The sequence below is a fragment of the Rattus norvegicus genome, chromosome 8 (genome assembly GCF_036323735.1).
Source record: "Rattus norvegicus strain BN/NHsdMcwi chromosome 8, GRCr8, whole genome shotgun sequence".
Classification (NCBI taxonomy): domain Eukaryota; kingdom Metazoa; phylum Chordata; class Mammalia; order Rodentia; family Muridae; genus Rattus; species Rattus norvegicus.
Window position 1 is genome coordinate 53,990,015 of NC_086026.1, and position 19,476 is coordinate 54,009,490.

General features: G+C 48.3%; 2 protein-coding genes across 7 annotated transcripts in view; one reads left to right on the forward strand and one right to left on the reverse strand.

Annotated features, from left to right (window-relative positions):
* Positions 1–10,823, forward strand: part of Ift46 (intraflagellar transport 46) — a 25,753-nt gene extending 14,930 nt beyond the window's left edge. For 3 of the 4 annotated variants that reach the window (XM_039081057.2, XM_006242930.5, XM_017595553.3), the window contains 9 exons: positions 2,309–2,442; positions 3,821–3,895; positions 4,047–4,140; positions 4,537–4,665; positions 6,489–6,610; positions 7,027–7,093; positions 9,519–9,579; positions 9,853–9,938; positions 10,433–10,823. In XM_039081057.2, the coding sequence (XP_038936985.1) occupies positions 2,309–2,442; positions 3,821–3,895; positions 4,047–4,140; positions 4,537–4,665; positions 6,489–6,610; positions 7,027–7,093; positions 9,519–9,579; positions 9,853–9,938; positions 10,433–10,528 (864 nt within the window). In that variant the 3' untranslated portion in view covers positions 10,529–10,823. The remainder of the gene's footprint in view (positions 1–2,308; positions 2,443–3,820; positions 3,896–4,046; positions 4,141–4,536; positions 4,666–6,488; positions 6,611–7,026; positions 7,094–9,518; positions 9,580–9,852; positions 9,939–10,432) is intronic. The other variant, NM_001024760.1, reaches the window with a different exon arrangement.
* Positions 10,824–13,892: 3,069 nt separating this feature from the next.
* On the reverse strand, positions 13,893–19,455 carry Tmem25 (transmembrane protein 25). 3 transcript variants are annotated; one of them, NM_001109528.1, is made up of 9 exons: positions 19,200–19,311; positions 18,705–18,798; positions 18,145–18,456; positions 16,489–16,779; positions 16,191–16,322; positions 15,857–15,887; positions 15,586–15,686; positions 15,406–15,492; positions 13,893–15,271 (listed from the first exon to the last, which is right to left on the reverse strand). In NM_001109528.1, the coding sequence occupies exons 2-9, from the start codon at positions 18,772–18,774 to the stop codon at positions 15,198–15,200; spliced, it is 1,098 nt and encodes a 365-aa protein (NP_001102998.1). In that variant the 5' UTR covers positions 18,775–18,798; positions 19,200–19,311; the 3' UTR covers positions 13,893–15,197. The 3 variants fall into 3 exon arrangements, with proteins under 3 accessions (NP_001102998.1, XP_006243022.1, XP_006243021.1); XM_006242960.5 differs by having other exon boundaries at positions 14,108–15,271; positions 19,300–19,455; XM_006242959.5 differs by having other exon boundaries at positions 14,108–15,271; positions 18,705–18,801; positions 19,300–19,434.
* Between the last annotated feature and the right edge of the window lie 21 nt (positions 19,456–19,476).

A 19,476-nucleotide genomic window follows, 5' to 3' on the forward strand; every position in this document is an offset into this window, starting at 1 on the left:
CTGTGCACTGACACACATGCAGGCAAAACACCCATACACATACAATAAAATAGTAAAAATCAAAATATAGATTCTTAATTCCCTCCCAGAGTCTCAAAGGTCCTGTCTCAGAACTTAGTTTTGATAAGCAGGAAATTTGGAAAAATTCATATACTAAGCAAGTTTTTAGAATTATTAGCCTAGGCATGGTTTTATACCCAGCACTTGTGATACCAATATTTTATGACACCAGTGTCTTTCTTTTTGTTTTCTATATGTATATGTGTATTTTCAAAACAGGATTTCTTTTTGTAGTAACCCTGGCTGTCCTGGAACTCACTTTGTGGACCAAGTTGCCTTGAATTCACAGACATCCACCTGCCTCTGCCTCCCAAGTGCTGGGGTTAAAGGTGAGTACCACCACTGCCTAGCTCAACAGCCAATATTTTTGTTTTTGAGACAGGTCTCTGTAAAACCCGAGCAGACCAACTCACTATGTAGACAAGACTAGCCTCAAACTAACTTGGAGAAATCTATTCCATCTGCCTCTGCCTCCTGAGTGCTAAGATTAAAGTCATGTACCACCGTGCCAGTCTGACAGTCAGAATTTGCCTTTTGCCAATGCTGTCTGGGCTGACGAGATGGCTCAGTATGTAAAGTGCTCACCAAGTTTGATACCTGAATTGGATCTTTGTGACTCAATCCTAGAAGCAGAGTTGCAGCAAGCTGTATTCTGTCTTCCATGCATACACTGTGGCATGTGCATACCTTCTCCACATAAATAAATAAAAATATGATTAAAATCTGCTTCCTATGTGAGCAAGGTAAGTCCTTATCAGTTATACCAGTATACCAATAAAGTGTACTAAATAAATTCTGTATTTGTTACTTAGAAATAGCATAGATATTACAAGTCATAATATACTTTTATCTAGTATTAGAGGAAAACCAGGTGACCAAAACCAGGTCTTTGGCGGGGGGTCGGGAGAGCTCATGTCACTAAGACTGGCTTTAAATTCCTAATCTTCCTACCTCCACCTCCAGAGTTCAGGGATTACTGGTATGGGCTGCCATTTTATGTGGCAGTTGGAATTGAACCCAGGGCTTCATCCATGGTAGCCCTCAGAAACAGATCTTTTATTTGCATTTGGTTTTTTTTTATTTTGGTTTTGGTTTGGTTTTTTTTTTAATAGATTTATTTATTTTATGTATATGAGTATACACACTGTCACTGTCTTCAGACACACCAGAAGAGGGCTTCAGTTTCCATTATAGATGGTTGTAAACTTCCATGTGCTTGCTGGGAATTGAATTCTGGACCTCTGGAAGAACAGCCAGTGCTCTTAACTGCTAAGCTATCCCTCTAGCCCCTGAAAGCTACTTTAAAAGGAGGCCAGTTGACCATCTGTCAGGTCCTAAGGGAGGGCACACTACAGGCTACGACCACAGAGACAAAGCTATAGACCTTGTTTCAACTGTCTGTGTAAGGGCACACGGCCAGGCCTTCTCTCACAAACCTGAGAGGATAGAGTGGAGCATGGCCAGCCAGAAACTCAAATTAGGCTCTAATGTGCAGAACAAAGGGGCCTCTTATTCTGAATTAGAATGTATAGTCACTATGCTTAATTCACAGAGAAGGGGACTGTGGACAAACCAGACACACCATGAAGGGGGTATCACAAAGCAAACATGATTGATTATGGACTATATTCTGCTGATATTTTTCAGCCCCTTACTTTGATCATTCTTGCAAATTAGATACTAGGTTTCTCTGCGGTCTTTCAGTACTATGAGCCTATAAAGTTTGTCTTCCCAGCTTCATCTTTCCTTACTCCCCAAATAATCTTGAGTTGTTACCCTTTTCCAGAATTTATTTAATATTTAATTTTTAAAATTATGTGTGTGTATCTTTGCATGTGAGTGCAAGTGCCCATGGAGGCCAGAAGAGATCAGATCCCCTTGAGCTGGAGTTCTAGAAGGGGAGCCTGTCAGCTGCCTTATGAGGCTTTGAGGAGCCAAATTCCAGTCTTCTGCAAGAGCAGTTTGTGCTCTTAGCCACTGAGCTATCTCCCCAGCCCTCTATGATTTATTTTATCCTTACTTATATATAGATGGGGCCTGTGGCTATGTGAATGTGAGTGCAGGTGCCCTCCGAGTCCAGAGGACCCCTGGAATTGGAGGGCCAGGCAGTTGGGAGCCTCTGGACTTGGAAGCTGCAATGGATATTGGTTGCTCCTAACTGAGGAGCCATTTCTCAGCCCCACCACCCTTTTCTAAATTTTAGAGAGTGAGGCTTCTGTAACTGCCTCCCCTCCCCTTCCCTGCCCAGGAGAAGAAGAAGCCCTCACAGCTGACCCCTCAGCAAGGCTTCAGTGAGAATGATGACGACGATGACGATGACTCCTCTGAGACCGACTCTGATGACGATGACGACGACGAGGAGCATGGAGCACCCCTGGAAGGGTAGGAAGGACCCTGTTCCAAGGGGACGTCCTTCAGGATGGCAGTAGAAGGGACGTATCTGAGTAGATCATAGCATCCTTTCATGCCCTCTACTTAGGATTTTCCTCCTCTCTCAGGAGTCCAGCACTAGTTTTCATTTTTCTCTGCCTATCTGTCCTGCGATGTCATTTACACTATCTGAAACATTTGTGGGCTCAGCAAACGCGCTGGGTTAACCTAAAACCTAGGCATCGCTCCTGCCTTTCAGGGAGCCCCAGTGTGGGAAAGATGAAGTGTACTTGCACACATGCCAAAGCATTTCTATGTAGTGGGGAAACCGCGTGCATACAAGCATTTCCGTTTTAGGCTGAGGTCCTTCCTGGACAGGAGAGAGGAGCTTCAGGCCTCACATTGAGGCAGGGTTCTTGGGTGACGCTAAGAAAACAACAGTAACAACAACAACAACAACAGCAACAAAAACCCCATCTTACTCTGTTGCAGCCCCATTGTCACAGTGAGTCCTAATTCACTCCAATAGGTTATAATCAACATGTGTTCTGAAGACCATCCATTTACAGTGGGGGATATAGCTCAGTGGTAGTGATGATGGACATGGTGACACAGACCTGTAATCCCAACATTCAGGAGGCTGAAACCTAAGTATTACAGGCCTGTGGCCAGCATGAGCTGAATACGACCCTGTCTCAAAAAAACCCAAGGCTTGGGTCAGATGGCTTAAAGGGTGAAGGCATCTGCCTCACGTCTGAGGGACCCATGTGGTGGAAGGAGAGAACCAGTTCCCTCAAGTTGTCTCTGACCTGTGTACGCATATCTATTCTCTCATACACTGAGTCTTCCTCACCTCCCTGTGCATGCACTGTTATGTGCACTTACACACACGTGTACATACATGACATTCATTTACCACACATGCGCACATACATACTCAAAGGTTTTTAAAAGTTGTGGAGCCTGGAGAGATGGTTCAGCAGTTAAGAGCACTGGTTGTTCTTACCGAAGACCTGGGTTCAATTCCCAGCACCCATATGGCTGCTCACAATTGTCTGTCACTCCAATCCCAGGGGATCTGACACATTCTTCAGGCTTCCTTGGGTACAAGGTACAGATGTAATGCAGAGTCATACTTGTAGGCTAAACACCCATACACATTTTTAAAATAAGCATGGGTTTCCTGCAACTTTCTCCTTTTGTGTGAGAGATATTTCACAGCCAACTATAATCAGTGTCGAAACTGCCTTGTAGGCCACCAGAACATAGGCTGTAGCAGGGGAAAGGTAGGCTTGAGGTCATATCCCTATTGGTCAAATCCCACACAGGCTGGCCAGGCCTGCTGCTGTGCTCCCCGAGGGCCACTCTGATCTGCATGCCTCCTTCCCAGGGCCTATGATCCTGCGGACTATGAGCATCTGCCAGTCTCGGCTGAGATCAAGGAGCTCTTTGAGTACATTAGCCGGTAAGCATGAGAGCCTGAACACACCTCGCCTGCCTTGCGTGAGCCTTTGCACTCTCTAGTCTGAAGCAGCACCAAGCTCCTTTGGGGCTTTTTAACCCAGTCAAGTGACATTTTCTCACTGCTTCCTTCTTCCCTCAACTGTCCCTTGCAGGTACACACCTCAGTTGATTGATCTGGACCACAAACTGAAACCTTTCATTCCTGATTTTATCCCAGCTGTTGGGGATATCGATGCATTTTTAAAGGTACAGATGGTGCATCCTAAAAACGAGTCCCCTGGGGTTTGTCCCAGCTCCTCTATTCTGAAAATTCCTCTAGTTTCTCTGACTGCCTTAGTAGTGCTCATTGCATTGGAGTTCTTAACCTTGCCGCCTCCTCCAGATTCCACTCACTGTGTTAGGTGATACAGTATTCTGCGTTTCTCTCCTAACAAACCATGAATTTGTCTGCTCCATATGTCATGTGAGCTCATCCTCAATAGCACTTAGTCTAGTAGAATAGTCACGCATGCTTCTCACTGTTAGCGTCCTACTGGAAATTTCCTACTGGAAATAATTGCCAGCAGCTGACAGGACACAGAGCCATGGCTGTGCTGTGGCTCTCACATTCCCTCTCACTGATCCTAACCTTCTCTGAACCAGGTGCCGCGTCCTGATGGAAAGCCTGACCACCTGGGCCTCTTGGTTTTAGATGAACCGTCTACCAAGCAGTCGGACCCTACCGTGCTTTCCCTGTGGTTAACAGAGAATTCCAAGCAGCATAACATTACGGTGAGCCGCTGCTCCAGAGCAGGGCCTCGATCTGAGGCTCCACTGCTCTGTTCAGTTGATCATTGCCTGTTAAAGGGGGTGTGGCTTCAGACCAGCCCGGGTTTTTAGTGATGGCTTTATTGAGATGCAGTTTACATACTGTGTATATAAGTATTTTTGCTTGCATGCATGCCTGTGCATCTCAGGGATGCAGCACCCATGGGAACCAAAAGGGAGATGCTAGGAACCTGGGTCCTCTAAAAGAGCAGCCAGTGCTCTTAACCTCTAAGCCATCTCTCCAGGCACGAGTCACTCTTTTAAATTAGAGGATTCACCGGCTTTTGGTACACTCATGGAGCTGTGTGCTTACCTCTACAGTTAGTATGGTAGCCAGAGTCAAAGCCATACTTTTCCATGCTAGGTAGATTCCCTAGCGCTGAGCTGAGCTCCAGCCCTTCATCACAACTTACAAAGCCTCATCACTCCAGAAAGAAGCCCTAGAGATGGTGTCCTCTCCTCAGCGACCTTCATTCCCCCTCATAACTAAGAGATAATCTATTTCTGTATAAACCACAGTGCATTTGGCCCCATCAGTTAATGTTAATGATGTCACTAGAGCATTCAAGTCCAAGTCAGTGTGGCGTCTGTGTCATTTCTCTTGGATGTGTGTGGAGGGGAGGATCCCATTGCCATTCAGTACTCTGGTCAGCATTTTGAAGAACTGCCAAAATGTTTTTTGAATTGGTAGCAGTCCCCCAGCAATGAGTGAGAATATAAACTTCTCTTAAGTCCTTACCTGCACTGTGACTGGCCTTTTAAATTCTGGGCATCTAGAACAGATAGGAAATGGCATTTCACTGTGGTTGGCCTCCCAGTTACCACGCGCATCCTTCCCACACCTACACCAGGTTTTTATGTTTTCTTTATTTTTGAGACAAGATCTCAGATAGCTCAGGTTAGCCTTGATCTTCCTGCTTCTACCTCCTAAGTGCTGGGATTGTAGGTGGCAGGTGCATATCACTATGCCCAGTTAACAACTCCCTCCCTCCCTCCCTCCCTCCCTCCCTCCCTCCCTCCCTCCCTCCCTCCCTCCTTCCTTCCTCCCTTCCTTCCTTCCTCCCTCCCTTCTTTCCTTCCTTCCTCCCTCCCTCCCTCCCTCCCTTCCTTCCTTCCTCCCTTCCTTCCTTTCCTTCTTTTTCTTTTCTTTTCTTTTTTTTTCTTTTTTCTAGCTTTTTGAGATAAGGTCTGTCTATGTAGCCTTGGTTTCCCTGGAACTCACTATATACCAGGGTGACCTCAAACTCACTGACTCCACCTACCTCTGCCTTCAAAGTGCTGGGAAAGTCCAGCAAACAGCACTTTTCCGGTTAGTTGTTTTAAATTACTGTCCTGGTATGCTTTCTGTTGCCATGACAAACATCATGACCAAAATCACTTGGGGAGGAAAGGGTTTGTTTGACTTGCACATCCCATGTCACTGAAGTCCATTTCCTGAAGGAAGGCAGGTCAGGAATTGAAGCAGAACCATGAAGGAGTGCTGCCTGCTGGCTCCTCTTCCTGTCTTGTCCTTGGACACCAAGACCACCTGCTAAGGGCTGGCAGAGCCCACAGTGTACTAGGGCTTCAATCATCAACCCAGAAAATGCCCCACAAACCTGCCCACAGGGCAGATTAGTGAGGCCAGTTCCTCAGCTGCAGCCCCCTCTTCCCAGATGACATCAGCTGTGTCAACCTGACATAAAACAGTAACCCACACACACAAACCCCGAACAACCAACAGTTATTATGGGTTGATTTGCATTTCATTATAATGTGTCTAATCATGGTTCTCCTTATTTTTCTAGCAACATATGAAAGTAAAGAGCCTAGAGGATGCAGAAAAGAATCCCAAAGCCATTGACACCTGGATTGAGAGCATCTCTGAGTTACACCGTTCCAAGCCCCCTGCGACTGTGCACTACACCAGGTGACAATAACTACAGGTCACTATGTAGTCTTGGCTGACCTCCTGCTTCTCTGCCTCCTGCATGACAGTACCTGGCAGAGACATGGCTTCACCACTGTAATTTATAGTAAGTGTCACCATTTGTGACCCTTTGCTCCTGAGGAAAGGTCAAAACCTGGGGATAAACTGGATCAACCCAAGGTCCTTAAAAAAAATTAACATTTACACTGTACTTCATGTAAAGTAGGAAAGTTGGCAGCCGCTGGCAGATGGCAGGGGCAAACATGAGAGTTCTCTGCTTCAAACCATGCCTGGTAAACTTAGTTTCCGGTCAGGGTGCTCCTGAAACCCTGGTGCTTTGGACTGAGTGCCTGGTTTAGAGGTGGCTAATGTCATTGTTCCATGATTGCACTTCATATTCTCCTCTCCGCTTTTAGGCCCATGCCTGACATTGACACTCTGATGCAGGAGTGGTCCCCTGAGTTTGAAGAGCTCCTGGGAAAGGTGAGGGAAGGAGTGGGAGGAAATATGGCACTGTCCAGGCCCAGTGTTCCTCTCTTCCTGTGTTTTCACTCTGACCTTTAATGGAACTAGAACCCGTGATAGCTATTTGTGTATCAGAAAGCTTGGTCACTTTGCCAACTGAACATCCTTACATAACCAGCACATTAGATTGGTAAACAGCACACTGCCAGCCTTCCAGAAATCTTCTCTCTCCTCCCAAAGTCACCATTGTCCTGTTTTTATAATTTCTCTAAATCTAAACAGCTCTTCCCCCTGCCCATCCCCAGTAGTGGAGATTGAACCTAGGACCTCACACACGGTAGGCAAGTGCTCTACCACTGAGCTGATCAGAGTTTCAGCCCTCGAAGCACACTCTGTGTCGTCCTCTTCTCTGCGTGATGGGAGATTCATCTACCTTGTTCTATGTCTTGTTTATCCATTTTCATAAATGGACTGTATACCATCCTTTAATTTGTGTATAGGTGACATGATCTACGATGAACATTTGGGTACTTTCCAGTTCTCGTGTATTTCAATAATGCTTCCGGGACGTGGTACAGAGCAGGCATGTTTGATAAGCATGTACACCCGTGTCACTGGGATGTGGTATGGAGCAGGCATGTTGATAAGCATGTACACCCGTGTCACTGCTTTAGATACTACTTTGTCTAGAGGTGATGTTTATTTTTGTCTAAGAAATTGATGTCTCAGTTTTTATTGCCAAGATATTTAAATTTTACCCATTCATCTATCTATTATTTTTGTCTGCTCGTCTATCTATCTTTTTGTCCAACAACATCTATTTCCTGGAGAGCAGTCTAAGGGCTTCCTGCATATTAGGCAGGTGCTTTACCAGCTGAGCTTCCCTCCGTAGTGAGAGAAAAGTGAGAGACCATTGTTTGTTTTTGTTTCAGAGAGAAGCTCTCACTGAGTATCCTAAACTAGAACTCTCTGTATAGCCCAAGTTGGCCTCCAACTCATGGCAATCCTCCTGCTTCAGCCTCTGAGGGCTGGGATTACAGGATGAGCCTCCACACCCAAGCAAACCCAGAATTTTCCTCCTCCTCTTCGGTACCATTCAAACTGACAGCTTCCATCATGGCCTGTCCACACGTTCATACCTGCTGACCCTTTCCCAGGCCTCCCTCACTGCCTCCCTGTTTGTAGCCTATGCCCCAGGCTACTGCCATCTCTCCCACTCTCCCCTAAGCTCCTTTCCCGCTTCTTACCCCACATGCAGACATGAACAGCTGGAGACCGCATGTGGTGATCGTATTGCTGTTTGTCTCTCTGGTTTGTGTGAATTTAATTCCATCTTCATGGCTAAGTGGAATTCTGTTGTCTATAGGTGTCCATTTCATTATCCATTCGTCTGTTGATGGACATGTAGACCGTGTCCTTTTCTTGCTCTGTGAGGAGACATGCATCCTTTGTGCATGTGCCCAGGAGGGGCGGGGCTGAGTCATGTTCGGACATTCTAGTTGTAGGTTTCTGAGAAGTGTTCATGTAGATTCCCAGCGTGGCGGTTAGCAGTTTACGTTCTCAGCCGTGAATAAGGTTCCTCTTTCCCTCATCCCTGCCAGTGGTTGTTGTCATCTGTTTCCTTGAACACTAGCCGCTTGGACTTGTGTGAGATAGAAGCAAAGTAGTTTTCCTTTGCTTTCCTTAGCCATCAAGGAGATGAATTTGGGCTGATTTTTGTGCAGAGTGAGAAGTGTGGACCTAATGTCACTCTTTACAAGTGGATTTGGTTTTGTCAGCACTAGTTACTTCACAGGTTCCTTGCCGGTGTGCACTTCCTGTACCTTTTGGTCTACACTGTTGTATTGGCAGTACTGTGCTAGTGTTGTCACTGTGGCTCTGTGGTATAGTTTGAGGTAAGGTAATGTGACACCTCTGACTGTGCTCTTTTCCTTAGGACTACCTTGACTACTTTGACTCTCTGGTCTTTATATTCCCACATGAACTTTAGAAATGTCTGTCCTGGTTGTGTGAAGACTGCTACTGGAATTTTGATGGGGAATGCATTGCATCTGTATACTGTGTCCAGTAGTGTGGCCATTTCCACAGTATTAATTGTAATTGTGGGGCGAGTGCAGACACGCCATGGTGTACATGTGGAGGTCAAAGGAAACTGTGGAGTTGGTCTCTCTTTCCACCTCTGGGATTGAACTCAGGCTATAAGACTTGCAAGACAGATGTTTTACTCACTGGTAGCAGTATATATTTTTAATGGTTAAGCCATCTTTCCAGTCCTTTTATTTGTTTGTTTGTGACAGACTCTCAATGTAGCCCCAGATGGTCTGAAACTTACTATGTAGACCAGGCTATCCTGGAACTCATAGAGATCTATCTATCCTGAGTGCTGGGATTCAAGGGCCTATATTGAGCCTTTTGATGGTGGATCATCCTATGTTCCCACCAGGTGAGTCTGCCCACTGTCGAGATCGATTGCAGCCTGGCTGAGTACATTGACATGATCTGTGGTAAGCTTCTCCCCCATCCTCTCCAGCCCTGCCTCTGGCAGCTGTGTTCTAGGCCTTTGGAAGGGTTTCCTGCTCCGTGCACTGTAGTGTCTTGGTTTACAGTCTTCACTGGAAGCCAGCTGTGCTCTTTACAGCCTCTAGGGTGGCATTGGGACTGAGCATCAAACCCCCAAATAACATGTCCCACTTGGGAGGGGACTGGCATCCTAAACAGAGGGGCCCCAGTGCCAGAGCGTGTTGGTTTCCATCCCTGCACACGCTTGTGTGTTGCAGCCATCCTGGACATTCCTTTCTACAAGAGCCGGATTCAGTCCCTCCACCTGCTCTTTTCCCTCTACTCAGAATTCAAGAATTCCCAGGTAAGACAAGCAGCGGCTTCCCCGAAACTGTCCAGGGCCCTGCTGGGGTTGTTCTCATCTGGGCACTGTTACCCTTCCCTTCCCATGATTAAGTGAGCAGCAGAGAAGGCTGGGGTGGGGAAGTGAGAGAAGAAGATGGAGCTCAGTGAGGATCCGCTCAGTCAAGCAGCTTTGCTTTGAAGGAGAAGGGCACATGGCTGTTTCTTTCAAAGGTGAAACTAATGTATGAATTTGGAAGCAAACCTAGGAGAAAGATGAAATGGTTGTTTTGTTTTGAGACATGTCTCACTCTGGCCCAGATTGACCTCGAAATCATGGTGTAGCCCAAGCTAGCTTTAGATTCACAGTGATCCTTCTGCCTCAACCTCTCAACTGCTGTGGTGACAGGCCTGTGCCAACATGCTCAGTTTAGCTTAAAGGGGCTTTAAAGTGGTCGTCTCTGTTAAAATGAGCAGTCAGCATATTGCAAACATGTTCTCTCTCCTTTCTTGCAGCATTTTAAAGCTCTTGCTGAAGGCAAGAAAACATTCACTCCTCCATCCAACTCTGCCTCCCAGGCTGGAGATGCGGAGACACTGAGTTTCCTCTGAGCCTCCTCTTGGGGCTGTGCTTCAAAGTCAGGTGAACATGGTCTCTGTTGGCAGCTTAACATCTCCCTGCTCCACAGTTGGGCCCTGGCCACACAAGTCCTGCTGCCTTGTCTTTGAGAGCAGGGCACACCTGGGCTACACCTGCCTCCCTTTGCCTTTCCCGAGGAAGGATGTGTCCACACTGCTGTGGGCAGCTGAGTTGGAAGAACTGGGACTCCGAGAGCCTCAGAACTTCCAGAGACACACAGACTGTTCTGTCAGGTTATGATGGAATATATATTGGTTTTCACCCATGGCTCCTGGCTCATTACTCTCCCATTGCCCTGATGATTTCTAGAGTGAGTAGGATTGGTTGGGGCCTCACATCAAGCCTGCCTCTGCCTCTGAGAAGCATGTCCTTCTGTCTCTGACCATCTGCCCTCCTTTAACCTCGCTTTCTCCCCAAATAGCCCACAACCCCGAATCTCTTCCCCAAGGCAATCATGGATATCTGCTCTTAACAGTCTTACATTCTTTTACTTTTGTTGGAGTTGTGAGACATCATCTCATGTAGCCCAGCTTGGTTTTGAACTGTCTGTGCAGGCTGGTCTTGAAGACCTGATCTTCGGGCCTCCACCTCTACCTCCCAGGCACTAGGCCTACCGGCGTATTCAGCCAAACCCTTCTTATTCTTAAAGCCTTTGACCCACTTGGATAGTAGACCAAGACCCTCATTTAGATGGGGGCTTGCTCCTTACTAGCAAGGAAGCAATACTGAGTAGTTTCCAGACCTCCCTGAGCATCCCACCCAATCCATGGCATTAGGTCAGAGCATTTTTGCCTAGTCACATGCCAGCATAGTGGTTCAGGTTTCAACTGTTCCTTGTGTGATGTCTCCATGGAAACTTAAAAGGTCAGATAGTCAGATGCAGAGAGGTTCCCAAAGATGTCATGCATCTTCTTACACACTTTGTGAATTTTAAAATAACCTTATTTTAGACTGGTTCTCTGTACAGCCCAGACTGGTCTACAATCACTGTGAAGCTCAGGCTAGCATGAGCTCATTATCCTCTTCCTTTGCCTCCTGGATGCTGGGGTTACACCACGAGCCTGAGCCTCCATGCCCACTCTTCTCCTCTTCACCTGCATCCTTTGAACATCTTTTTTTTTTTTTTTTTTTTTTTTTTTGGAGCTGGGGACCGAACCCAGGGCCTTGCGCTTCCTAGGCAAGCGCTCTACCACTGAGCTAAATCCCCAACCCCATTTGAACATCTTTTATGAGAAATTGGGAAAAGTGTTTCTCCGGTTCTGTGATATGTTGAATCTGAGGAGCAGGTTGTGGGAACTCCTAACTTACTATTGGTTGTGAGAAGCACAGGCAAGAGCGTATGGCTCCAGGTAGCATGGCTGTGGTAGTGTTTGGAGGCGCTGCTTAAGTGGGGTAGAAGTGCAGGACAGATTCAGGAAATATTTCGGAGTGTTATCAACAGGTCTCCAGCCAGGAAACCTGAAACCATTTTAGGTTTTTGGTTTTTTTAAGGTTTATATATGAGTGCACTGTCTTCAGACACACCAGAAGAGGGCATCAGATCCCATTACCAATGGTTGTGAGCCACCATGTGAACTCAGGACCTCTGGAAGAGCAGCCAGTGCTCTTAACCACTAAGTCATCTCTCCAGCCCCATTCTAGATGTTTTTAACAAAGGACATTAACACAACAGTATACAAAAGTATGGGGAAGGAGCTGGCAAGATGGCATAGCAGGCAAAGTGTGCTTACCACACAGCCTGACCACCTGAGTCCAGTCCCTGGAACTCACGTGGTGGAAGGAGAGAACCACCAACACTTGTCTTCTGTAAACCACATGCACTTGCATGAACGCACACACGCACGTATGCACGCACACGCATGCACACATGCACACACTGGTGTATGGCAGTTTAAAGGTTAGTATCTAGGAGGTGGCTGTGGCCCAGTGCTGAGAGCAAAGGAGGGTTGCAGAGCCTCACCCCCCACTGCAGGGACTTTGAGCAAGGTTGTGGCTTCCTCTCCCACCTTCTCACCTCCCATGACAGACAAATGCAGGCTGAGAATTGGAATCCAGCAGCACAAGAATGAGGGATTTTCCTTTGTCTATGTGGAAGTTCTGACCCTGCCCTTGGAATTTTTATGGGGACCTCACTGAACAGGCTTAATTGACTCCAGGACAAATATGGAGAAATAAGACCAGTCCCAAAGAGTGTGCTCTATTGCTAAGATGCTGGGGAGGGAAACCCAGCAAGACCCCTGTGTTTGATCCTTCAGTATTCCCTCCTCTCTGAGAGACATGCTAATAGACGTAGAACCAAGGATGAGATATTTTGGGCTTAAACAACGGAATGAGTAATGGAACCATGTACTAACCAGGAGAAAGTGGGGCCACAGTGGATTGGAGGAAAGGCTCCACTGTCAGCCAGACCAACACACACAGACTCATGTCTTCAAACTCAAACCAGCGGTGATCACATCAGCCCTGAGGCTGTGTTGCTGCCTCATTCTGACACTAGGCCAGGGGCTCTGCTTTCTTACTATTAGTGTTAGAATTTGCCTCATGAGGAGTGGAAGGATGCTGTGATAGCTCGGATGCTCCATTAGGTTTCCAGGGAGCAGGCTACCTTAGCTACAGCTCTTATGGCCATTAATGGTCCACATTAGACTAACATCCTGCTGCTCCTGGTGGGTAACCAGGTGCTTGCTGTATAATTGAAAACTCATCCAAGGACTGGAGAGATGGCTCAGCGGTTAAGAGCACTGACTGCTCTTCCAGAGGTCCTGAGTTCAAGTCCCAGCAACCATATGGTGGCTCTCAACCATCTGTAATGGGATCTGATTCCCTCTTCTGGTGTGTCTGAAGACAGTGACCGTGTACTCACATACATGAAATAAATAATCTTTAAAAAAGAAAGAAAACTCAGTTAATACAGAGAAGACTGGCTACACAAGGATGTTGTGACATGGAAATTCCTGAAGGGATCCATAAAATTTTTTTTCTGTATTGGACATTATACCCTTGCTACTTTGTCCAAAAAAAAAAAAAAGAGAGAGAGAGAGCGAGAGAGAGAGAGAAAAGAGAGAAAAAAAGAAAAGAAAAAAGGCTACCGTTTATGCACTGGCAGAGCACATGTGGCAACCAGGCCCCATAGAGGAAGTGGGGTTCATTTTAAAACACACTTGGAAAACACAGGGTGGTAGTACATGGCTAAATCCCAGCACTTGAGAAGTGGAGGCAGGAGGATCAGAAGATCACATTGTCTCTGTCCAATACTGAATTCAAGGCTAGCCTAGACTACATGAGTCTCAAAAAGCAAACACAAGTAAAACTTGAAGAAATGAACAAACACTTTTTTGGTCAAAGGAATTTACTGTGTGTGCAGCACAGTACTCACCAGTAACACAAGAAAAATTACCAAACAAGATATGAAGAAAGGAAAATAGACTCCATACTCTGCTGTTTGCCATTTTCTTTCTTTTTTTTTTTTTTTTTTTCCAGAGCTGGGGACTGAACCCAGGGCCTTGCGCTTGCTAGGCAAGCGCTCTACCACTGAGCTAAATCCCCAACCCCTGTTTGCCATTTTCATGTTGCTTTTTTAAAAGTATTCTTAGCTCTTTAGAGCTGTGTGGGCTCCTGCTCCCTCTGTTCCCCTAAAGCTTCTGGCGCTGTTGGGTTCTATACCCACTGTGACCATCCCTGGAAGAATAGGATGTGGCAGCCAGGTTTGGTCAGGAATGTGGCTGCATGGTGGGAAGAGACATGCAGAGAGGAAACCACCAACCCTGAGTGCTCAGAACACTCACAGTGAATTGCTGAAGGCCAAAGATGGGGAACCCAAGAAGGCCCTGGGCCCTCCTCGCTCCTGGAGAATGTGCTTAATATGAGGACACTGTACAAAATGATACATTGCTACATGCTGTCTTGGGAGCCAGCCCTCCTGTCACCTCTTCTTGCTCATCTTGTGCTAACACCAAAGGCTGCACCCATGGGCCCCAGCCAATGGAGGTCTAATACTCAGTGAAGAAGGTCTAGGGTATGACCTATGATGACCAAGAGGAAGTGGGGATAGAAGAGTAGAAAGATATGTTGCAGCAAAAGGGACGAATTTGTGCTTGGCCAGGTCCCTGGGTGAGGGGCTGGTTCCTGAGCAAAGGGCAATTTGGTTCTATACAATAGCAGGGGCTATGTTTTCCCTGAGGGAACAAGGCTGCATAGCAAAGGAAGGCTGTCATCTGAGTTGTGCGGGGTCCCCTGCATAGGCATCTCTCTGCACACAAGGTGCAGTGGATACTGGCGTGGGACGTATAATAAATAGGCCCGTCTTTTAGGTGTCGGGTGACATCTAAACACACCTGGCCAGAGTTCCGTCTGCCTGGACCAGGTTATCACATGCAGGGCCCCAAACTGAGTGAGTGCAAGGGGCTTAGTTCTGACCCGTGGCCTTGCCAAGGGTACCCATGTCTTGCAGGTTAGAGTGCAATGACATACACATGCATGACCCACAGGTATCCTTGCCAGGCAGGCCAGACGGCAGTGACATGGTTTCTTCATGGTCACAACAGGGCCAGGCAGAGGGAAGCTTGAAGAAGATGCTTCAAGAAGGGGTGGTCACTCTGGGGAGTCCACAGACCACCTGGGCCATCTGCCTCACTCTCAAGCTCAGAGCCAAATCTCATCACTGCTTACGCTGGACACACGGTAGATGTAGCCCAACATTGGGAGACGGATGAAACCTGTGGGTCAGAGATGCCAGGGGATTAGCAACCCTCATTCTCTGGAGCTTGGGGAAGCCCTTTCTGCTGCCAGCACTCAGGAGCACGGGGGTGGAGAGAGGAGGTGGAGGGAACAAGAGGTCTCTGCTCAGTACCTCGGCTGGTGAGGAGGCCACCAGGCTCCGCTTCTAGAAGCTCTGGACGGCTGCTATGCTGAGCCATTGGCCGCTCTGTTGCTTTCCCTGCAGGTGACAAAGGGAGTGGTGCCCAGGACAGGGTTTTGCCTAATGGGACATGTCCCCCTAAGAAACAGGGTGTCTCTGGGCCTGGCGTACCTCTGATATCCGGAGTGAGGTCATTGAGCTGAAGGTTGGATGGGAGGGACATGTTCTCCCGGGGCAGGCGCACATTATTCAGTTTCAGGTTATTGGAGTCACTACAGGATGGACAAAAGCTAAGATAGACCCTGGTACCAGCAGATTATAGCCTGCTTTGAGGCTCAATCCAGGCAACCTAGAAATCCCAGGTTGCCAACTGCCCTTTACTTTAAAATCCAGTGGCTTGTATTTTAGATTAGCCCATCTGCCCAGCCCCAGGAAGTGTTACCTAGATATCAGAGAAGGACGCCGGGAGGGGCCTGAGGACAAAGAAACCATGTCACAGAGTCAGTGTGACCTCCCATCCTGGGCTCTGCCCCCTGCCCTTTCAGACTGACTCAAGACCCCTGAGCCAAGAGTCTATCAAATGCTCATTCCTGGCCCTGGGACCAGAGATCCCTTTCCGGTGCCGCCTCCTGCAAGGCATGCAGCATCCATCCCTGCCTCCTGCAAGGCATGCAGTCTCCCCCTGCAAGTGCTCTGCCCACCTCTGCCTGCTGCTCACCCTCTTCACTTCACTGTTCCTCTTCCCCACCCCTGGCCTCCACTGCCTCTGGCCCTACCTTTTGTTTTCTTCTCTTTCCTGCAGACCAGGCAGGCCACCAAGGTACTGAATCCCACTAGAGTGCCAAAGGCAAGTCCTCCAGCCACAACGATGCCCAGCAGTGGCACTTCTATCCGTGTGGCCAGGAGCCCTGAAGATTGTCCACTTGTTAGTTTCCACATGAGCAGCACCCCACCCTGACATGCCACAAATCCAACTACTCTCATTCACGGGATCTACCCACAGGGCAACAAGCCTTCCCTTCCCATTCCAGGACCCCCGCGCCTACCTGAGGGTTTGTCACGCTGGTTGCTCACCTGGAGCTGGAAGTGAGGCACTGGTGACACCCACATCGTTGGTGGCCACCACCGAGAGGTTGTGTGCCAGGCTTCGGAGCTGCAGCTGCACAGTGTGGTTGGTGAGCCAGGGATAGTTCTGGGCATCCAGCACCAGGAAGTCAGAGGCATTGACAGTCACTGGCCCATCCTGGTCAATCCAGGTGACATTGGCAGGTGGGTTGGCCCGTACCAGGGCAAACAGGACAACCAGAAGGCCTGGGCCCTGAGCTTCCTGGTACTTGGCTCCAACCTGGGCAATCTCTGGTTTGACTAGAGCAGAGCAAAGAATAGTCTGCTTTCATTACAGCCTCCTACGCTGGCCCTTTCTTCCCACATATGGATGGGAACAAGGGCCTGGACCTCTCCTCAGAAAGAACATCAAGGAACAGACAGCAGGGTCTGCTGGTACAGCATCAATTCACAGTGAGGAAGTGTAGACAGCCATGGGCTGGTGAGATGGCTCAGCAGTTAAGAACACTGGCTGCTCCTGAGTTCAATTCCTGAATTAAACTGACTGGTCCTGAGTTCAATTCCCAGCCACCACATGGTGGCTCATGACCATCTATAAAGAGTTCTGATGCCCTCTTCTGGCAGGCAGGTGTACATGCAGACGGAGCACACCTACATTCAAAAAGTAAATAAAAATACAAAATATAAGTTTAAAAAGACTTTGCTGGGCAGTGGTGGTGCACACCTTTAATCCCAGCACTCAAGAGTCACAGGCATGAGGACCACTGTGAGTTCAAGGTCTACAAAGCTTCTGGGTCTACAAAAGTTCCAGGACAGCCAGGGCAGTTAATAGAGAAACCCTGTCTTGAAAAACCAGAAAAAGAAAAAAGAATAGAAAGCTACTGAGGATGTGGCTCAGTGGAAGCAGAGGCAGGGGGATTTCCAGTTTGGGACCACTCTTAGATACGTAATAAGGCTGTCTTAAAATTTAAAAACCTGGGCTGGGGATATAGCTCATAGCTCAGGTGGTAGAGTGCTTGCCTATCATGTGCCAGGTCCTGGGTTTGGTCCTCATATGGCATAACCCTATGATCTCTGCATTAGGAAGGTAGAAGCAAGAAGATTAGAAGTTCAAAGTAAACTTTAAAAAAAAAGATTTCTTTATTTCATGTATGAGTACATTGTAGCTATCTTCAGACACACCAGAAGAAGGCATCAGATCTCATTACAGATGAGTGTGAACCACCATGTGGTTGCTGGGAATTGAACTCAGGACCTCTGGAGGAGCAGTCAGTGCTCTTAACCACGGAGCCATCTCTCCAGCCCTCAAAGTCACCCTTGAAAAAAGTCTGAAAGGGTCTAGATTTGTATCCTGGACCTAGTTCTTAATTGTGTATGACACTGGGCAGACTGCTTAACCTGTTTGTGTCTCAGTTTCTCATTTGTAAAGTAGGGATGAAAATAGAAATTCCCTCATAAAGTGTTTATGAATGTCCTGTCAAAGTTAAATGTGTCACACATACGAGTAACCTCAGCACTCAAGAGGCTGAGGCAGGAGATTCACAAGTTTGAGGCCAACCTAGGTGATGTAGTAAGACTGTCTCAAAACAGAAGATATAAAACCCAAAAAAAGTTCTGCTTGGGGTCCAGGAATGCCTCTCCTCTGCCCACCTCAGGGATACTTACATTGCACATTGAGAATGACAGAGGCATTGGCTGGCCGGCCACTCCCTGGGTCCTGCAGGGAGCAGTTAAGCTCATGTTGGGAGCGCTGGGCAGTGACAGTGAAAGTGCTGGTACCTCCAGAGAAGGCGTCCCCGCCCACACTCAGGAGTCGCGAGGTGGTAGCCTTCTGTAGCTGTCCATCCAGGTACCAGGCTAATCGGGGAGTGGCAGAACCCCCTGCAACCCGACAGGTGAAAGCATGGTGCTCATTTTCCCTAAGTGCTCTCTCAGCCCAGGTCTGACCATCAATTTGTGGCGCCAGCTCTCCTTGACCTGGAACACAGCAGGCAGCCTCTGGGAGGGGCTTGGAGAGACCAGGGTGAGGTCCAGTTACAGAAAGGCAGCAGGCCAAGAGACAGGGCAGCTGGTTTCTCCCACCAGGACTTATGGTAGGGAAATGGGGATAGGAGAACCCAGCCCTGGAGCCTGGAGTAGGGATCTTGAGAGGAGATGCAACCAAGGAGGGCAAAGAAGGGCTCTGGACCCTTAAATGTTTAGTCAACGGATGAACAGGGGTGTACCTGAACTTAAGAGGGCAGGCAGGAGCAGCAGAGTATGCCGGAGCGTAGCTTGGCTTAGAGGCAACTCCATGGTGATCAGGGACTGGCCTCCAGGCTGCTGAGAGAAGGGTACCAACCATGTAGGCCTAGCAATTCCTGCAGTAATTTACCGTGCACTGATGTAGACTGGTCCACAGTGGCCAGGACACGGGCACAAATAGGCACAATCAGAAAGACCCAAAGGAAGAGACCTATGGGCACACTACGACACTGTGTGGGCACAGAGGCCAGCACTGACAGTAGATGACCACAGGCAGGCAGGCAGGCAGGCAGGCAGGCAGGCAGGCAGGCAGGCAGGCAGACAGACAAGACAGACAGACAAGACAGACAGAAGACAGACAAACAGGCGCGAGCGCGGGCCGTTCCCTTTCCCCTTCCCCCCAGAGGATCGTCCTTCTCTTGACCCGGTTCACTTCTTGCTGGCCTTGGCTCTCCCTCCCATATCTCGCCGTGCACCCCTTTTCCAATCTCAACTGTTCAACATGGAATTGGGCCTAGCAAGAGAGCGTCGCGGACCCGGGGGTCATTGGAGCATCCAGCTTTCCAGGCAGCTCACCTGGCTCCCTCCTGGAGCAGAGCCCCAGCAATTGCTCAAGTCGCTGAGCGCCGCAGTACGCTGCAAGGGCGGGGCCCGCGCCAGGCAGGACCAATCGCTGGCCGAACAAGCGCAGGTATCCGCTCCAGCCCCGCCCTGTCCCTCCCACGCTACGGTCCCCACCGTGAGACTAGTAAG

Coding starts and splice junctions, on each gene's coding strand:
- Tmem25 (NM_001109528.1), bottom strand. CDS start 18,774: ATGGAGTTGCCTCTAAGCCAAGCTACGCTCCGGCATACTCTGCTGCTC. Junction 15,493..15,585: donor CCTCACTCCGGATATCAGAG/GTACGCCAGGCC, acceptor TGTCACCTGCAG/GGAAAGCAACAGAGCGGCCA. Junction 15,272..15,405: donor TGGCCTCCTCACCAGCCGAG/GTACTGAGCAGA, acceptor TCTGACCCACAG/GTTTCATCCGTCTCCCAATG.